The following is a 10,992-nucleotide window of genomic DNA, read 5'->3' on the forward strand; positions in this document are numbered from 1 at the left end:
GTTGAGTTAAATGAGTTGTGTATTTCGTTCAGCAGCGCAGCCTAACCTATCGATATTCGCGATAACCAACCATGTTACTTTAGGGTCCGATAAATAAACAAAATAATTATTGTAAAGTAAATGTTGTACGTAGGTTTTTAAGTGGAATAAACATGGAAATGGAGCACTGGGGCTCCCTGCCCGCAGAGGACGACGGTGTCCAACTGACGCCGGACAAATACGTGCCTACGGCGGCCAAGAAATCCAAGCTGGACGAGATTCGTCTACGCGGCGATCCGCAACCGGATGAAAAACAGTAAATAAATCTAATGAATAGGTATACCACAGCCTGTTAACTAATCATATATTCCATGTAGCCACAAGGTGGAACTGAGGAGCGCTCTGGTCACCCAGACCATCGAGGTGATGAAGCAAACCGAGGTTCTGCAGTCCCTCATCGAAACGTACTCGAACAAAAATGTAAGTTCTTGGTAGTTTAACCGTAGTACTTACCTAATTAACCTAATAATATAATCATAGGGAAGTTCCAACTACCTCTTGAACCCCTGCCTTATGATACCAGAAGTGGACTTTCCGCCAGAGAACGCCGCCGAACTGGTGGGCAGCCAAAAGTTTCAGAAGCCCATCTGGTTCACACCCACCGTGGACACAGCCTACTCCCGCGGGGATCCGCAGGCGTATCCGGAGATCTCCAGTAGTGCCTGCCGCCAGGCGATGCGAAAGGTGATGTGTGGCATGCTGCGCCTGGCCGGCTTCACCGACTGTTCCGAATCGGCGGGGCAGCTGCTGACGGATGCCACCGAGGAGTTCCTGCGCAGCTTCATCGGTGAGTTTCGCGGCTACTATGACAGTCAGCCACGGCTGCAAAAGTCCACGGTACTGCAGCTTGTGCCCCTGGAGCGCGCCCATGTTGCCTTAACGGGCACCTCGCTCACCCAGGTGCACAACTACTACAAGCACAAGGTGCTGGCCAGGAACCGCGTCGAGATCGGCGAGTTCAACAGCGTGCTGCAGGAGTACGACAAGCTGATGAAGGAGAGCCAGAGCAGCATGCAGAAGCAGCACAACGAGTTCAACGGCCACGACTTCCTCAACATCCTGGACAACAGCGCCACCGGCAGCAGCCAGAGCATAGGCGGCAATTTGGCCATGGGCGATATGCTGCAGGATCTGGGCGGAAGCACGGGCTCCAGCGGCACAGTTAGCTCTCAGCAGATGCTGTACGGCCTGCTCGATAGCCAGATATCATCCAATACCTCAAACATGACCGGGACCAGTGGCAATGGCAGCACGGGCGGCAATGGGAATGGCAATGGGGCCACGGTTAGCAGCTTTCACGCCACTTTTGAGACGTGATTTTTAAAATTGTTAAATATTTTCATTACCTTACGCTCAAAACTTATTGTTAGATTGTTCAATGTGTCCCATATTTTTATATTTCAAACCGGGAGCAAATATCTCAAACCGAGATAACCCAAGTAATCAAATCTTTCAAATTTTTTATAAAACGACTAAGATCTCTAGGCTTAAGTTAAGATAAGTTATTAAGAAACGCACTAATTAAATAGTTTTAATTACTTGTTTTGTTTATTGCTCTTCTTTTTGCTAATCCTCGACTCGTTCCAATTGTTTTGTCGCCTTCGCTTGGTAAACTCGTTGGTGGGTTCGATTGCCACTAGCTTGGTTGCATTTGGATTGCTGGCTCTGTACTGGAAGACTTTGTCGTGGCGCGTTCTTTTCTGGGCCCAGGCTAACAAGTCCCTGCCTTCCAGTATGGATTTACCAGTGACGACCACAGAGTTCAGAGCTTCAGTTGCGCATTGTTCTTCTTTGGGGGTCCGTCTCCTTATGGTGGGTTTCTTTTTTGGGCCCGGAGGACCTTCCTCCACCAAATCGGCAATCAAGTAGCAATCGGCATTGGACACCAGTTTTACTTTGTCGGGTGGGGGCTTCTGTTTGCCCACGCAATTGGGTGCATCCAGGGAGAACTCGATTTGCTCCTGAATTATGCCACTCAACCTTTTCCAGATGTGCGTTTGCATCTCCAGCGAGATTTGCAGATCGCTGGCAGGCGCGTCCTGATCCTCCACATAGCGTTCACTTTTAACCGGTGGTGCATTATTTTTTTTTGTGGTCACCGGCTGCTCCTCGTTGGCTGCCTCGCGCACTTCCGCCTTTGGCTGCGATTGAAACATGGCATTTGTGAGCAGCGTGGTGTCCGCCGCCTCCAGGAACTGGCGCATCTGGGCGTCATCCTCAGATTCGGAGTCGCTGTCCCTTGACTTAACTTGCATTCTTTGTACGACCTTTGAAATTTATTTACATTTTATTTTTAAGCGATAGGTGTGCCGTTAACTTGTACGATAGTTGGGCCTGTCCGTTTCCAAAATAAGTATCGATACATTCGAAAAGCGCTGTGGTGGAATACGAAATTAAAAATTAGACAATAATTTGATTGCTCATTAGTTTGCTGCTTAGTCCTATGCTTAGGCCATTTAAACAGCCTATTTACAGATTTAAATGTTTCGTAATTTAAAAGAATATGAACCTATACTTTATTGTGGTATGCATACAGTTTGTTATTTAAGCAAATGTGCAGTGTAGCTCAATTTTCCTCCGTTTCCGGCAAAACAAATTTGCCGGCTCAAAATCAATCCATTCGAAATAATGCCAGCAAAAAGGTAACGCATTTATTGCTCATACAGGGGATATGTGAGGTAACTTCGGGACATATGTAGGGCCCCCACTAGGCCATCGAACTGCACAGTCCGCAGTTGCTAACCGGGCACATCTTCATCTCAACATCCTCGCCCACCCGCACCACGGCGGCCATTCCGTTCTCCGAGTGCGGCGATATGTGGCAGTGGAACATCCAGTAGCCGGGACTGTTCGAGTAGAACCGGAGGATCGTGTAACCGAAGGCGGGCACCTGGACGGAGTCCTTCAACGGAGCACCCTTTGCGCGTCGCGGCAGCGGCGTCTTCTTGTCGATCTGCTCGATCTGGCCAATCTTCTGCTCCCCGAGCACCCCCATTCCGACCACACGGAAAGTGTATCCGTGCAGGTGGATAGGGTGCGGCGTCTGCGACAGGCTGGAGATGACGAACTCCACCTGCTGGTTGGCCGGCACCTGGATGACGTTGGAGCACTGGCAGTGTCGCTGGCGGCAATTGAATCCGAGGTCCGCCTGCTGGGAGCGATTGCAGAAGAACTGGCCAACGCCCAGGTTGCGAGTCTGCAGCAGCGACATCTTGGGCATGCTGAAGCTGATATCATCCATCTGGAAGCGGAAGCCCTCGCCTTGTCGCACCTCGAACGCGTTCATGCTGGTGTAGAAGGTCACCGATGGCGCCACTTCCGGTTCCGGCCGCTGCGCATTGACATTGGCCAATGATATGCTATTCCCACCAAGCGCACCACCACTCGTATCGTCGCCCAGTTCGTTGAGCGTCTTGCCCGGCGCTTCGTAGGCATAGCTCAGGGTGTGCGTGTCCAGCGCCCGGGTATCCGCATCCCTGTAGTGCAGCACCGCCTCCTGGTGCAGCTGGTTCTTCGCACAGAAGCTGTAGCCCTTCACCCGGATCCAGTAGTTGCCCACCTCCTGGTTGGCGTGCAGCACGAAGTCGAAGCGCTCCGCGCCGTGCAGCATGATCCGCTGCACCTCCACCGGCTCGATGTCGTTGCCATCGCTGGCGATGACCACCAGGTCGTGCTTATCGATGCTCAAGCTGATCGGGCAGTTCGAGACGCCTACAAATGGATGGAACAATGAAACCCATTGCCAAAAGCGCCATAACTTATAAAACTCACCGTTGAAGATCACCCGGAAGCGATAGCGTCCGCCCCTGACCACCGGAAAGTGGGCGTAGAGCGTGGGCTTGGCGGCCTTGACCCCCTTTTTCAGATTCCTGCCCCGCCCATTGATCAGGATGTTCTCGGCCACGCTCTCCACGAAGTTGTGCACCCAGTCCTGGATCATGATCACGTGCTCCGACATATCGAAGTCGTAGAGATGCGCGTGGGGATTCAGCTTGGGCGGCATACGCACCACCAGTGGCCCAGCGAGTCCGAAGGCGCGCTGGTGCTCCGTGTGGCTGTGCCACCAGTTGGTGCCGCCGTGATCCACCTCGAAGCGGTAGCGGAAGGCCTGACCCGCCTCGATTGGATACTGGGTCACGTGGGGCACACCGTCCATGAAGGGTGTCAGTCGCTGGTGCATTCCGTGCCAGTGGATCGTCGTCGTCTCGTGCATGCTGTTGATCACGTCCGCCACCACGGTGTCGCCGTAGCACACCTCGATGTTCATTCCGGGCAGCTGGCCATTGACCACCATCACCTCGCTCTCCAAACCATCGGCGTACTTGCAGTCGTCGTTCGCCGCCAGCTGCACCGCCAACGCAATCCCGTCGATGTACTCCTTGCCACTCAGCTTGAAGCGGAATTTGGACTGCCAGAAAACAAGACATTATTTACCACATAGGGAAAAGGTAATGCCCGAAAGCACGGCTCGTGCCTTTTATCATTAACCAATGTCCATGTGAATCCACAGGCCTTTCAACATCTTCGACAAACAACTCTTAAGATAGGAGGGTTTCCTCGTTTCGACAGCACAAATCGAGTTATGAAATCTAAAGAAGACGTCTTCAATACGTCTACGTCTTGCTGGAAACTTAAGTGCTCGCCATGCAATATACAAAAATGGACTACTCTTGGATACCTTTTGGATGGAAGGCTACAGTCATATAGAACTTCGGTTGTGCATGCAAATAGGGTGTATTCCACTAATCCGCAATAATGCAAGCGATGATTTCTTATGTAGATAACAGAAACTACGAAGCAGTATACCTGCTTATTTATAAGGAACAACTTAATTTGCCACTGCGTACTTTCAGATGCCTCTTGAGAAACCTCCTTCAACTGCACCAGTGTGATTTGCAGGAAGGAAATTTCGTCTCCGAAACAGTGGTGCACAGTTTCCTGTCGATATTCGATCTTCGATCTTGGTGCCCATCTCACCTGGAGGTACCGCTTGCAGGTCTCCGCCATCGTGTCGTCGTAGTGGACCACCATGTAGTAGTAGCAGGTCATCGGCTGCTTGTCGACGCAGTCGCGTCTGCAAGGATGCCGCTGGTTGCCCTCGGCCGCCCGCCACTGCGAGGACTCTCCTGCGCCGGAGGAGAGCTGCGGATACATCTGCATGATGCGCTCGTACTTGCTCACGATCCGCTTGCCACTGGCATCTATTGGTGTTATTAGCAAACTGTTATTTAATTTTATATACATTCACTAGGATAAGCTTATCTATTGCCGTGTTAACTTATTTTATTTGGCCTTTAGCTTACATTCATGATTTTAAATCCATCTCTTAATTATTTAAGCATTAGTTTTAGGATTGGTATTGATTGCCACTTTTTGTGCATTTTTCTTTTAGACAAAATACCAATACCATTTATTGGGACCTACATTTTTTTGGTTTTTTAAAAATATCAGATCCTTGGTATTTATGAGGTTTTTTTTTATGTGATGAAAGGCCGATCTAACCGCTATAGCTCAATATTATTCATTTTCCAAATCGTCCGCATAAAATGGCAATTTAGTTGTTAACCGATTTGTTAAATATCAAGTTTGAAACACCAAATATTTACTTATTTAAACATAAATTTTCAATTTTTATTTGATTTTCCATTTCACTTTTCCATTTCACCTTGAATGCCATATATTTGCGCGCTGATGAGGCACAAAGTGAAGACCAGTGTCTGCACCAAATTGAATTTCATGCTCGCATCCAATCGAATCAAGAACAAATTTCAACAAAATCACTGTGCTTAGGGTAAAAATTAAAAATGTTGCAAAGAAGCAGCCTTTGTGGCTGTGGCTGAGGGCCAAATGTTACTGTCAATGGGCTGCCGTCATCGCTTACCTTTTTGTAAGCAACTCCACCGGGAAAGTGTCTAAAAATTACCCGGAATCGGTTGCTTGTTGCCCGTTGTCGAACATCTCGTATCGGTTAATTGAAGATTGTGCGACTGACAAGGCGCTGGAAGAACAGAGGATGCCGATTACTGACGCACATACACGAATATTTTAGCATGTTCCAGTTGCTACTGTTTGGCAAAATCAAATTTGCAGTGCCATTAACCTAGTTTTTGCATTTTCCAAAAATATGTAGGCTTAAAATTACATTTTTAAATGTAATGTTCAACATTTCTGTATTTACTTTAAGTAGTATTAATAGTATTAAGTGATAGTATTTATGATAGAAAGGATTAAACTGAAACCAAAAATACCGCTATGCTCCAAGTTCTCATTTAAAATCTCAGTTATTTACATCATTTTTGACGAGCCCGCGCTGGCTGTTGAATTTATCAATTTGACATTCCAAGAACAGTGCTGCCCATCTGGTCAAGTGCACAGAGTTGCCAACTGACCGCGGTCCAGCTGTTGCGTTTAAAAAGCTGTCGATTTTGCGGCAGTTTTGTTTTTCTCAAAAATATGCAAAACTTGTTTATAATATTGAAATGGCACCTCATTCCATTCGTTATCAGACACACCCGTACTTTTGCGCCCCCTCCCCCCCAATTGCACATAGCATTTATCTTGGCTTCTGATAGGGCGATGGGGAATGGAGAATGGGGCATAAACAAGCAGCAAGAGTTGTCAACGTAGATTACACATTTTAATTTCTGTGCTGACGCTAATCAGCAAGCGATTGCCCACCAGCCGAGAGTTCTGCATTTCTGCCACTGTTTTTCGGGGTGTAGCAAACACCCCATCAGCCCCGCCAGCCCATCATTAGCATATATACATTTGAATGTACATATATGTATTGTATTTTTCGTATTTTGAATTTTGTTTTCATTCGCTTTTATCGCACTGGCAATACTGGTCGTATACATATGTGTGTGCGTTTGTGGGTGGTGGGGGGTATGATTATGCATAAAACAAACAACAAGTAGCTGCAGCAAAACAACATATAGCGGTAAACGAACCCACACATGAGCAGCAAACAAGTTTCAACGCCGAACGGTCTCAAAAATCGCGCAATTGGCCGCCATGGAGTTCATTAGCCATTTCTTACGAGCGACGAGCAGACGCACCGCCTTATTGGGTCCAATCCTGCAGAGAAATCGTAGCGAAATCTTTCAAAAACAGTAAGGTTTCCATGCCACAACTATGGCTGCGTGTGTGTATGTTGGGTGGCGGGGCAGCACAGCGTTGCCACCTACACGCACACTGATAACGCGGTTGTTTTTGGTGAAATTTCACAACTGGCCAAGATCTTTAATCAATCGACAGGCATCCAGCAGATACAGATCCAGCTGCAGCACCATGGACACCACAGTTCACTCCGCCGGCATTAATGAGACCCACCTGGTGCCCATGAGCGTCATCCAGCGACCCATTCCCTCCGTTCTGGACGAGCAGAAGGTGCAATCCCTGATGGAAACCATTAAGGTGGGTTGGTGCACGTACTTTGGCAAAAGGAAGGGGTTGGTTGGGGTACAGCTACAACATAGATAAGGGCAGGGTACAAAATACGTTCAGTACTCAGTATTTAGTACAATATCGTAGTTAGACCTAAAATTTTAAATGCACTTTAAGATAAAAATCTACGATTTTTATGAACCAACATTATTTTAGTTTTATTATTTTTATTTTGTTATAATATTGTTTATTTTTTAGTGCAGTCAATTTCATTAGGTTATAGAAGCCACTTTCCAAATTAGTATTTTGAAGCTGTATATTTGGAGAATTCATTCTGAAAATCATAAACAGGTGCATTTTTTATCCAAAACCAAACTTTAATTGTGCGAACCTAGTTTTGAGAAAAGCTACCAAGTAAAACATACATAAATGGGCGCTGGTTAGAGTTTAAATATAAAGTTAATCATTTTCAATGAATATACTTTACCAATTGTTTGCAAGTCCCAAGAAATACCTTTCAAGCATTATTTAAGGTTAAAGTAATGAAGTACGTACCACTAAAAACATGGTCGCCACATTGGGCACATACCTGCTCCGCTAGTTATCCCACCGGTTATCATTTACCCCTTCCACCGCAGAACGAAGCCAGCGAGGAGGAGGTGCCTCCCATCGACCTGCTGTGGATCACGGGCAGCGAAGGAGGCGACTACTACTTCAGCTTTGGCGGATGCCACCGGTTCGAGGCGTACAAGCGGCTCCAGCGACCGACGATTAAGGCGAAGCTGGTGAAGTCCACCCTGGGCGATCTATATCACTACATGGGCTCCAGTGCACCCAAGTACCTGGCCTAATCTTTGTGCATTTGTTGTTTCATTGTTCGTTTTTGATAAGAAAGTCGTGATCGCTGGATAAAGTTCGAATTTCACGGCCAGAGCAATAAGAATAGCTTTATTCTTTGTTTTTGTTTTTTTGTTCCTTTCTGTTTCTGTTTCAATTTTTTTGTTTTTTTTTGGCAAACGTTAAATTTGCGTACATACTGAGCTTATCGCTGGACTCTGAGTTTGTTTACCTAATCTGCCACTGATGCATAATAATATAATTGTAAATACAAAGAAGCAAAAGCAAAACAGGCTTAGATTCCTGTTTGCATTCTGCATATTTTTAAATATTTAAAATAAATAATTGTATAATTTTGTATGAACCCATCTGAAGTGCTTCCTTCAGGGTAATGCTTTGGTCGGCATTTTTGCCTATGGTTACGATACTACTTGTACTCTATTAACAATTACAAACCCTATGGAGCAGTCCTCAAACATATTCGAAATGCGATTGGGCCAGAGGATTGGGATTCACCAGAGGAAGGGAGATCTCTCGCGGAGAACCCGCAGTCCATGGCGCTGCCAGTCGTGCTGCGATATCCACAGCTCACGGGCACTCTCCAGCACGGACATAATCGCCGCACCCTTCCACGCCACCATGCCGGCGTCCATGCCCTTGGTGAGGACGTTCACCTCGGTGCCGGTGGACTGGACCTGCTGGCTAATCCGGTGCTCCAGCCAGGCAGCCAGGCCCGGCAACTTGGCACTACTGCCCACAAGCAGGATGGAGCCGAACATCTTGCGCTTCGTCTCGTAGCTGGACAGTCGGTTAATGGCTTTGATCACGGCCTGGTCCAAAGGCAATACGTGACCCTGGCCGTTGTGGTAGCAACCGTTCGAGTTCAGCTGCCCACCAGCTGTCTGTGCTCCCGGCTGTGACTGACAGTTGCTGTTGGTCTCGTCCTGATCCACCACAATGAGCTCCTCATCGTCAGCGGTCACGGGCAGCTGAGGCCGCGGCTGGGATCCGGTCAGGGCCAAGGTGTCGCCACTCCTCACCCCATTCTTCCGACCCGTCTCCTTCAGATACTCTGCATCGAAGCAGTCCTCACAGTCGTATTGATCCTGTGCCGCCTGCTGTGTACAAACCGATTTCGCTCGCCCCGTAATGCTCAGCAGCTCCGTGTGGAAGAGGGCCAGTGGTGCCATAAGGGCCTCATCGCCCACCTGTATGGTGTAGCGCAGCCACTGGCCGTTCTGTTTGCGCAGGTTGAAGTGCTTCTCCTGGGCGCCACAAACGCTGGCATTCAGATGGCAGAACTTCTCCTTGAGCTCGTCCAGCAGATGGGCATCCACATAGCTCTCCTGCACATTACACTCGCGATAAGGAAAGCCGCACTTGCGCAGCAGCAGGAGTAGCACCTGATTCAGATCGCCGCCGCCATAGGGCAGTCGCACCCTGGCATCCAGCTGTGAAATGCCGTCCTCGATGCAGGCAATGGAGGTCTTCTGAGCGCCAATATCCACCACACAGCCGTACCCAATGCCGGCGCCATAGGTGGAGGCAACGCTGTCCTGGACGAGGAAGCAGCGCCGAAAACCCAAACGTTGCAGCAGCAGGGTCATGAACTCGCGCAAATGCCGCCGCACATACACATCATTGACCACCAAGACGGCGCAGTGGGTGCCCAGTTCGCGCAGCGGAATCTTCAGACGCTCCACCAGGGCGTACGACCAGATTCGCTCCAAGTGCTGCAGGCTGGCCTAAAAAAAGTTTCTTCAGTTTAATTTACTAGGTACACTAGGTGGAGCAGCACTCACTTGCAGCGAGCCGCCCTTCTCCTTGTGCACATTCAGCTCGCCCCTTTGCATAGGGAAATGGATGTCGTAGTCGCGGGCATCCACGGCGCTGAGTCGCAGGATCCGATCGTCGAACAGCACGGGTGCCTCGCGATCCAGCCAGGGCTCGTCCACTATTTGGCCACTTGGCGGCGGCACCTTCTCCGCCTGACTGCTCCGATTGAAGTGGGCCAGCTGCTGCGGCGGAGTGGCCACGCGCAGGCGATTCTTGTCATCGACGACGCAGTGCTGTAGAATGCGCGAAACCGCCAGCCGCTGCTCCTCGAACTCGACCATCAGAGCGGAGTTGACCTTGTCCACCGGCGGCAGGAGCGGATCATGATGTGGCCAATCGCCGCCGGCCACCTGACGCCTCCTGTAGGCCACTGCATGCAGCAGGGTCAGAGGATTCAGGTCGGCCGCCCTTCCGATCCTCAAATGCTGTGATCCCGGATGTATGACGATGATCTTTGGCGCCTCCAGTGGCTGCGCCTGCGGCTGGGGCAGTCCAATTGGCGGAGGCGCCGGCTGTCGGCCACTGCTGGTGCTGCTGGCACGAGATCGTCTAGGCGAAGGGAGCATCCAAGTCATCAACGGATTCCTTAATTAGTTGCTTCACCACACATTACTTATCCACTTACTGCATCGTTTTCTTGCCGGAATCCGGATCCTTTGAAAATGCGGAAATCGGCGGCAGCAGCAATAACAACAAAACCAGTGTGACCGTACTGGGCAAGTGGGCAAACTTGAATAAACCAGAAACACAGCAAACACAGAAGCTAAAAACAATACAAAAATTGGACTGTTATTACAAAATGTGTGTTTAATTCATTATTAAAATTCGATGCAGCATTTTGTTCACACGCATATATACATATGTATGTAAATGCAAACTATAAAAAACTATATA

General features: G+C 48.8%; 5 protein-coding genes across 7 annotated transcripts; 2 read left to right on the top strand and 3 right to left on the bottom strand.

Moving 5' to 3' along the window:
* The first annotated feature begins 5 nt into the window (after window positions 1–5).
* Window positions 6–1,577, top strand: LOC6550165. The gene is made up of 3 exons (XM_001977567.3): window positions 6–295; window positions 357–459; window positions 520–1,577. The coding sequence occupies exons 1-3, from the start codon at window positions 153–155 to the stop codon at window positions 1,354–1,356; spliced, it is 1,083 nt and encodes a 360-aa protein (XP_001977603.1). The 5' UTR covers window positions 6–152; the 3' UTR covers window positions 1,357–1,577.
* LOC6550166 lies at window positions 1,561–2,404 on the bottom strand. The gene has a single exon (XM_001977568.3). The coding sequence runs from the start codon at window positions 2,292–2,294 to the stop codon at window positions 1,575–1,577; it is 720 nt and encodes a 239-aa protein (XP_001977604.1). The 5' UTR covers window positions 2,295–2,404; the 3' UTR covers window positions 1,561–1,574.
* Window positions 2,405–2,670: 266 nt separating this feature from the next.
* LOC6550167 (oxidoreductase OpS5) lies at window positions 2,671–6,050 on the bottom strand. Its single transcript, XM_001977569.3, has 4 exons — window positions 5,705–6,050; window positions 5,017–5,240; window positions 3,811–4,447; window positions 2,671–3,750 (listed from the first exon to the last, which is right to left on the bottom strand). Exons 1-4 carry the CDS (start codon window positions 5,775–5,777, stop codon window positions 2,747–2,749), a joined length of 1,938 nt encoding a protein of 645 aa, XP_001977605.1. The 5' UTR covers window positions 5,778–6,050; the 3' UTR covers window positions 2,671–2,746.
* An 825-nt stretch (window positions 6,051–6,875) lies between these two features.
* LOC6550168 (putative sulfiredoxin) lies at window positions 6,876–8,506 on the top strand. 3 transcript variants are annotated; one of them, XM_015155636.2, is made up of 3 exons: window positions 6,876–7,151; window positions 7,297–7,455; window positions 8,064–8,506. In XM_015155636.2, exons 2-3 carry the CDS (start codon window positions 7,330–7,332, stop codon window positions 8,274–8,276), a joined length of 339 nt encoding a protein of 112 aa, XP_015011122.1. In that variant the 5' UTR covers window positions 6,876–7,151; window positions 7,297–7,329; the 3' UTR covers window positions 8,277–8,506. The 3 variants fall into 3 exon arrangements, with proteins under 3 accessions (XP_015011122.1, XP_001977606.1, XP_026837935.1); XM_001977570.3 differs by having other exon boundaries at window positions 6,877–7,151; window positions 7,278–7,455; XM_026982134.1 differs by having other exon boundaries at window positions 6,878–7,455.
* LOC6550169 (actin-related protein 8) lies at window positions 8,353–10,983 on the bottom strand. The gene is made up of 3 exons (XM_001977571.3): window positions 10,724–10,983; window positions 10,065–10,647; window positions 8,353–10,007 (listed from the first exon to the last, which is right to left on the bottom strand). The coding sequence occupies exons 1-3, from the start codon at window positions 10,726–10,728 to the stop codon at window positions 8,775–8,777; spliced, it is 1,821 nt and encodes a 606-aa protein (XP_001977607.1). The 5' UTR covers window positions 10,729–10,983; the 3' UTR covers window positions 8,353–8,774.
* Window positions 10,984–10,992: the final 9 nt, after the last annotated feature.

The sequence above is a fragment of the Drosophila erecta genome, unplaced genomic scaffold (genome assembly GCF_003286155.1).
Source record: "Drosophila erecta strain 14021-0224.00,06,07 unplaced genomic scaffold, DereRS2 tig00000126-arrow-pilon, whole genome shotgun sequence".
In the NCBI taxonomy this organism is placed as follows: Eukaryota; Metazoa; Arthropoda; class Insecta; order Diptera; family Drosophilidae; genus Drosophila; species Drosophila erecta.

Bases quoted from the DNA above. Each gene is read 5' to 3' on its own strand.
- LOC6550165 (XM_001977567.3), top strand. From the start codon at position 153: ATGGAAATGGAGCACTGGGGCTCCCTGCCCGCAGAGGACGACGGTGTC. The intron at 296-356 runs GTAAATAAATCT...TATTCCATGTAG, and splicing joins CCGCAACCGGATGAAAAACA to CCACAAGGTGGAACTGAGGA. The intron at 460-519 runs GTAAGTTCTTGG...ATATAATCATAG, and splicing joins AAACGTACTCGAACAAAAAT to GGAAGTTCCAACTACCTCTT.
- LOC6550166 (XM_001977568.3), bottom strand. From the start codon at position 2,294: ATGCAAGTTAAGTCAAGGGACAGCGACTCCGAATCTGAGGATGACGCC.
- LOC6550167 (XM_001977569.3), bottom strand. From the start codon at position 5,777: ATGAAATTCAATTTGGTGCAGACACTGGTCTTCACTTTGTGCCTCATC. The intron at 4,448-5,016 runs GTGAGATGGGCA...GTTTTCTGGCAG, and splicing joins CCTGCAAGCGGTACCTCCAG to TCCAAATTCCGCTTCAAGCT. The intron at 3,751-3,810 runs GTGAGTTTTATA...ATCCATTTGTAG, and splicing joins CTTCCGGGTGATCTTCAACG to GCGTCTCGAACTGCCCGATC.
- LOC6550168 (XM_026982134.1), top strand. From the start codon at position 7,174: ATGGCTGCGTGTGTGTATGTTGGGTGGCGGGGCAGCACAGCGTTGCCA. The intron at 7,456-8,063 runs GTGGGTTGGTGC...CTTCCACCGCAG, and splicing joins CCCTGATGGAAACCATTAAG to AACGAAGCCAGCGAGGAGGA.
- LOC6550169 (XM_001977571.3), bottom strand. The intron at 10,008-10,064 runs GTGAGTGCTGCT...AACTTTTTTTAG, and splicing joins AGAAGGGCGGCTCGCTGCAA to GCCAGCCTGCAGCACTTGGA.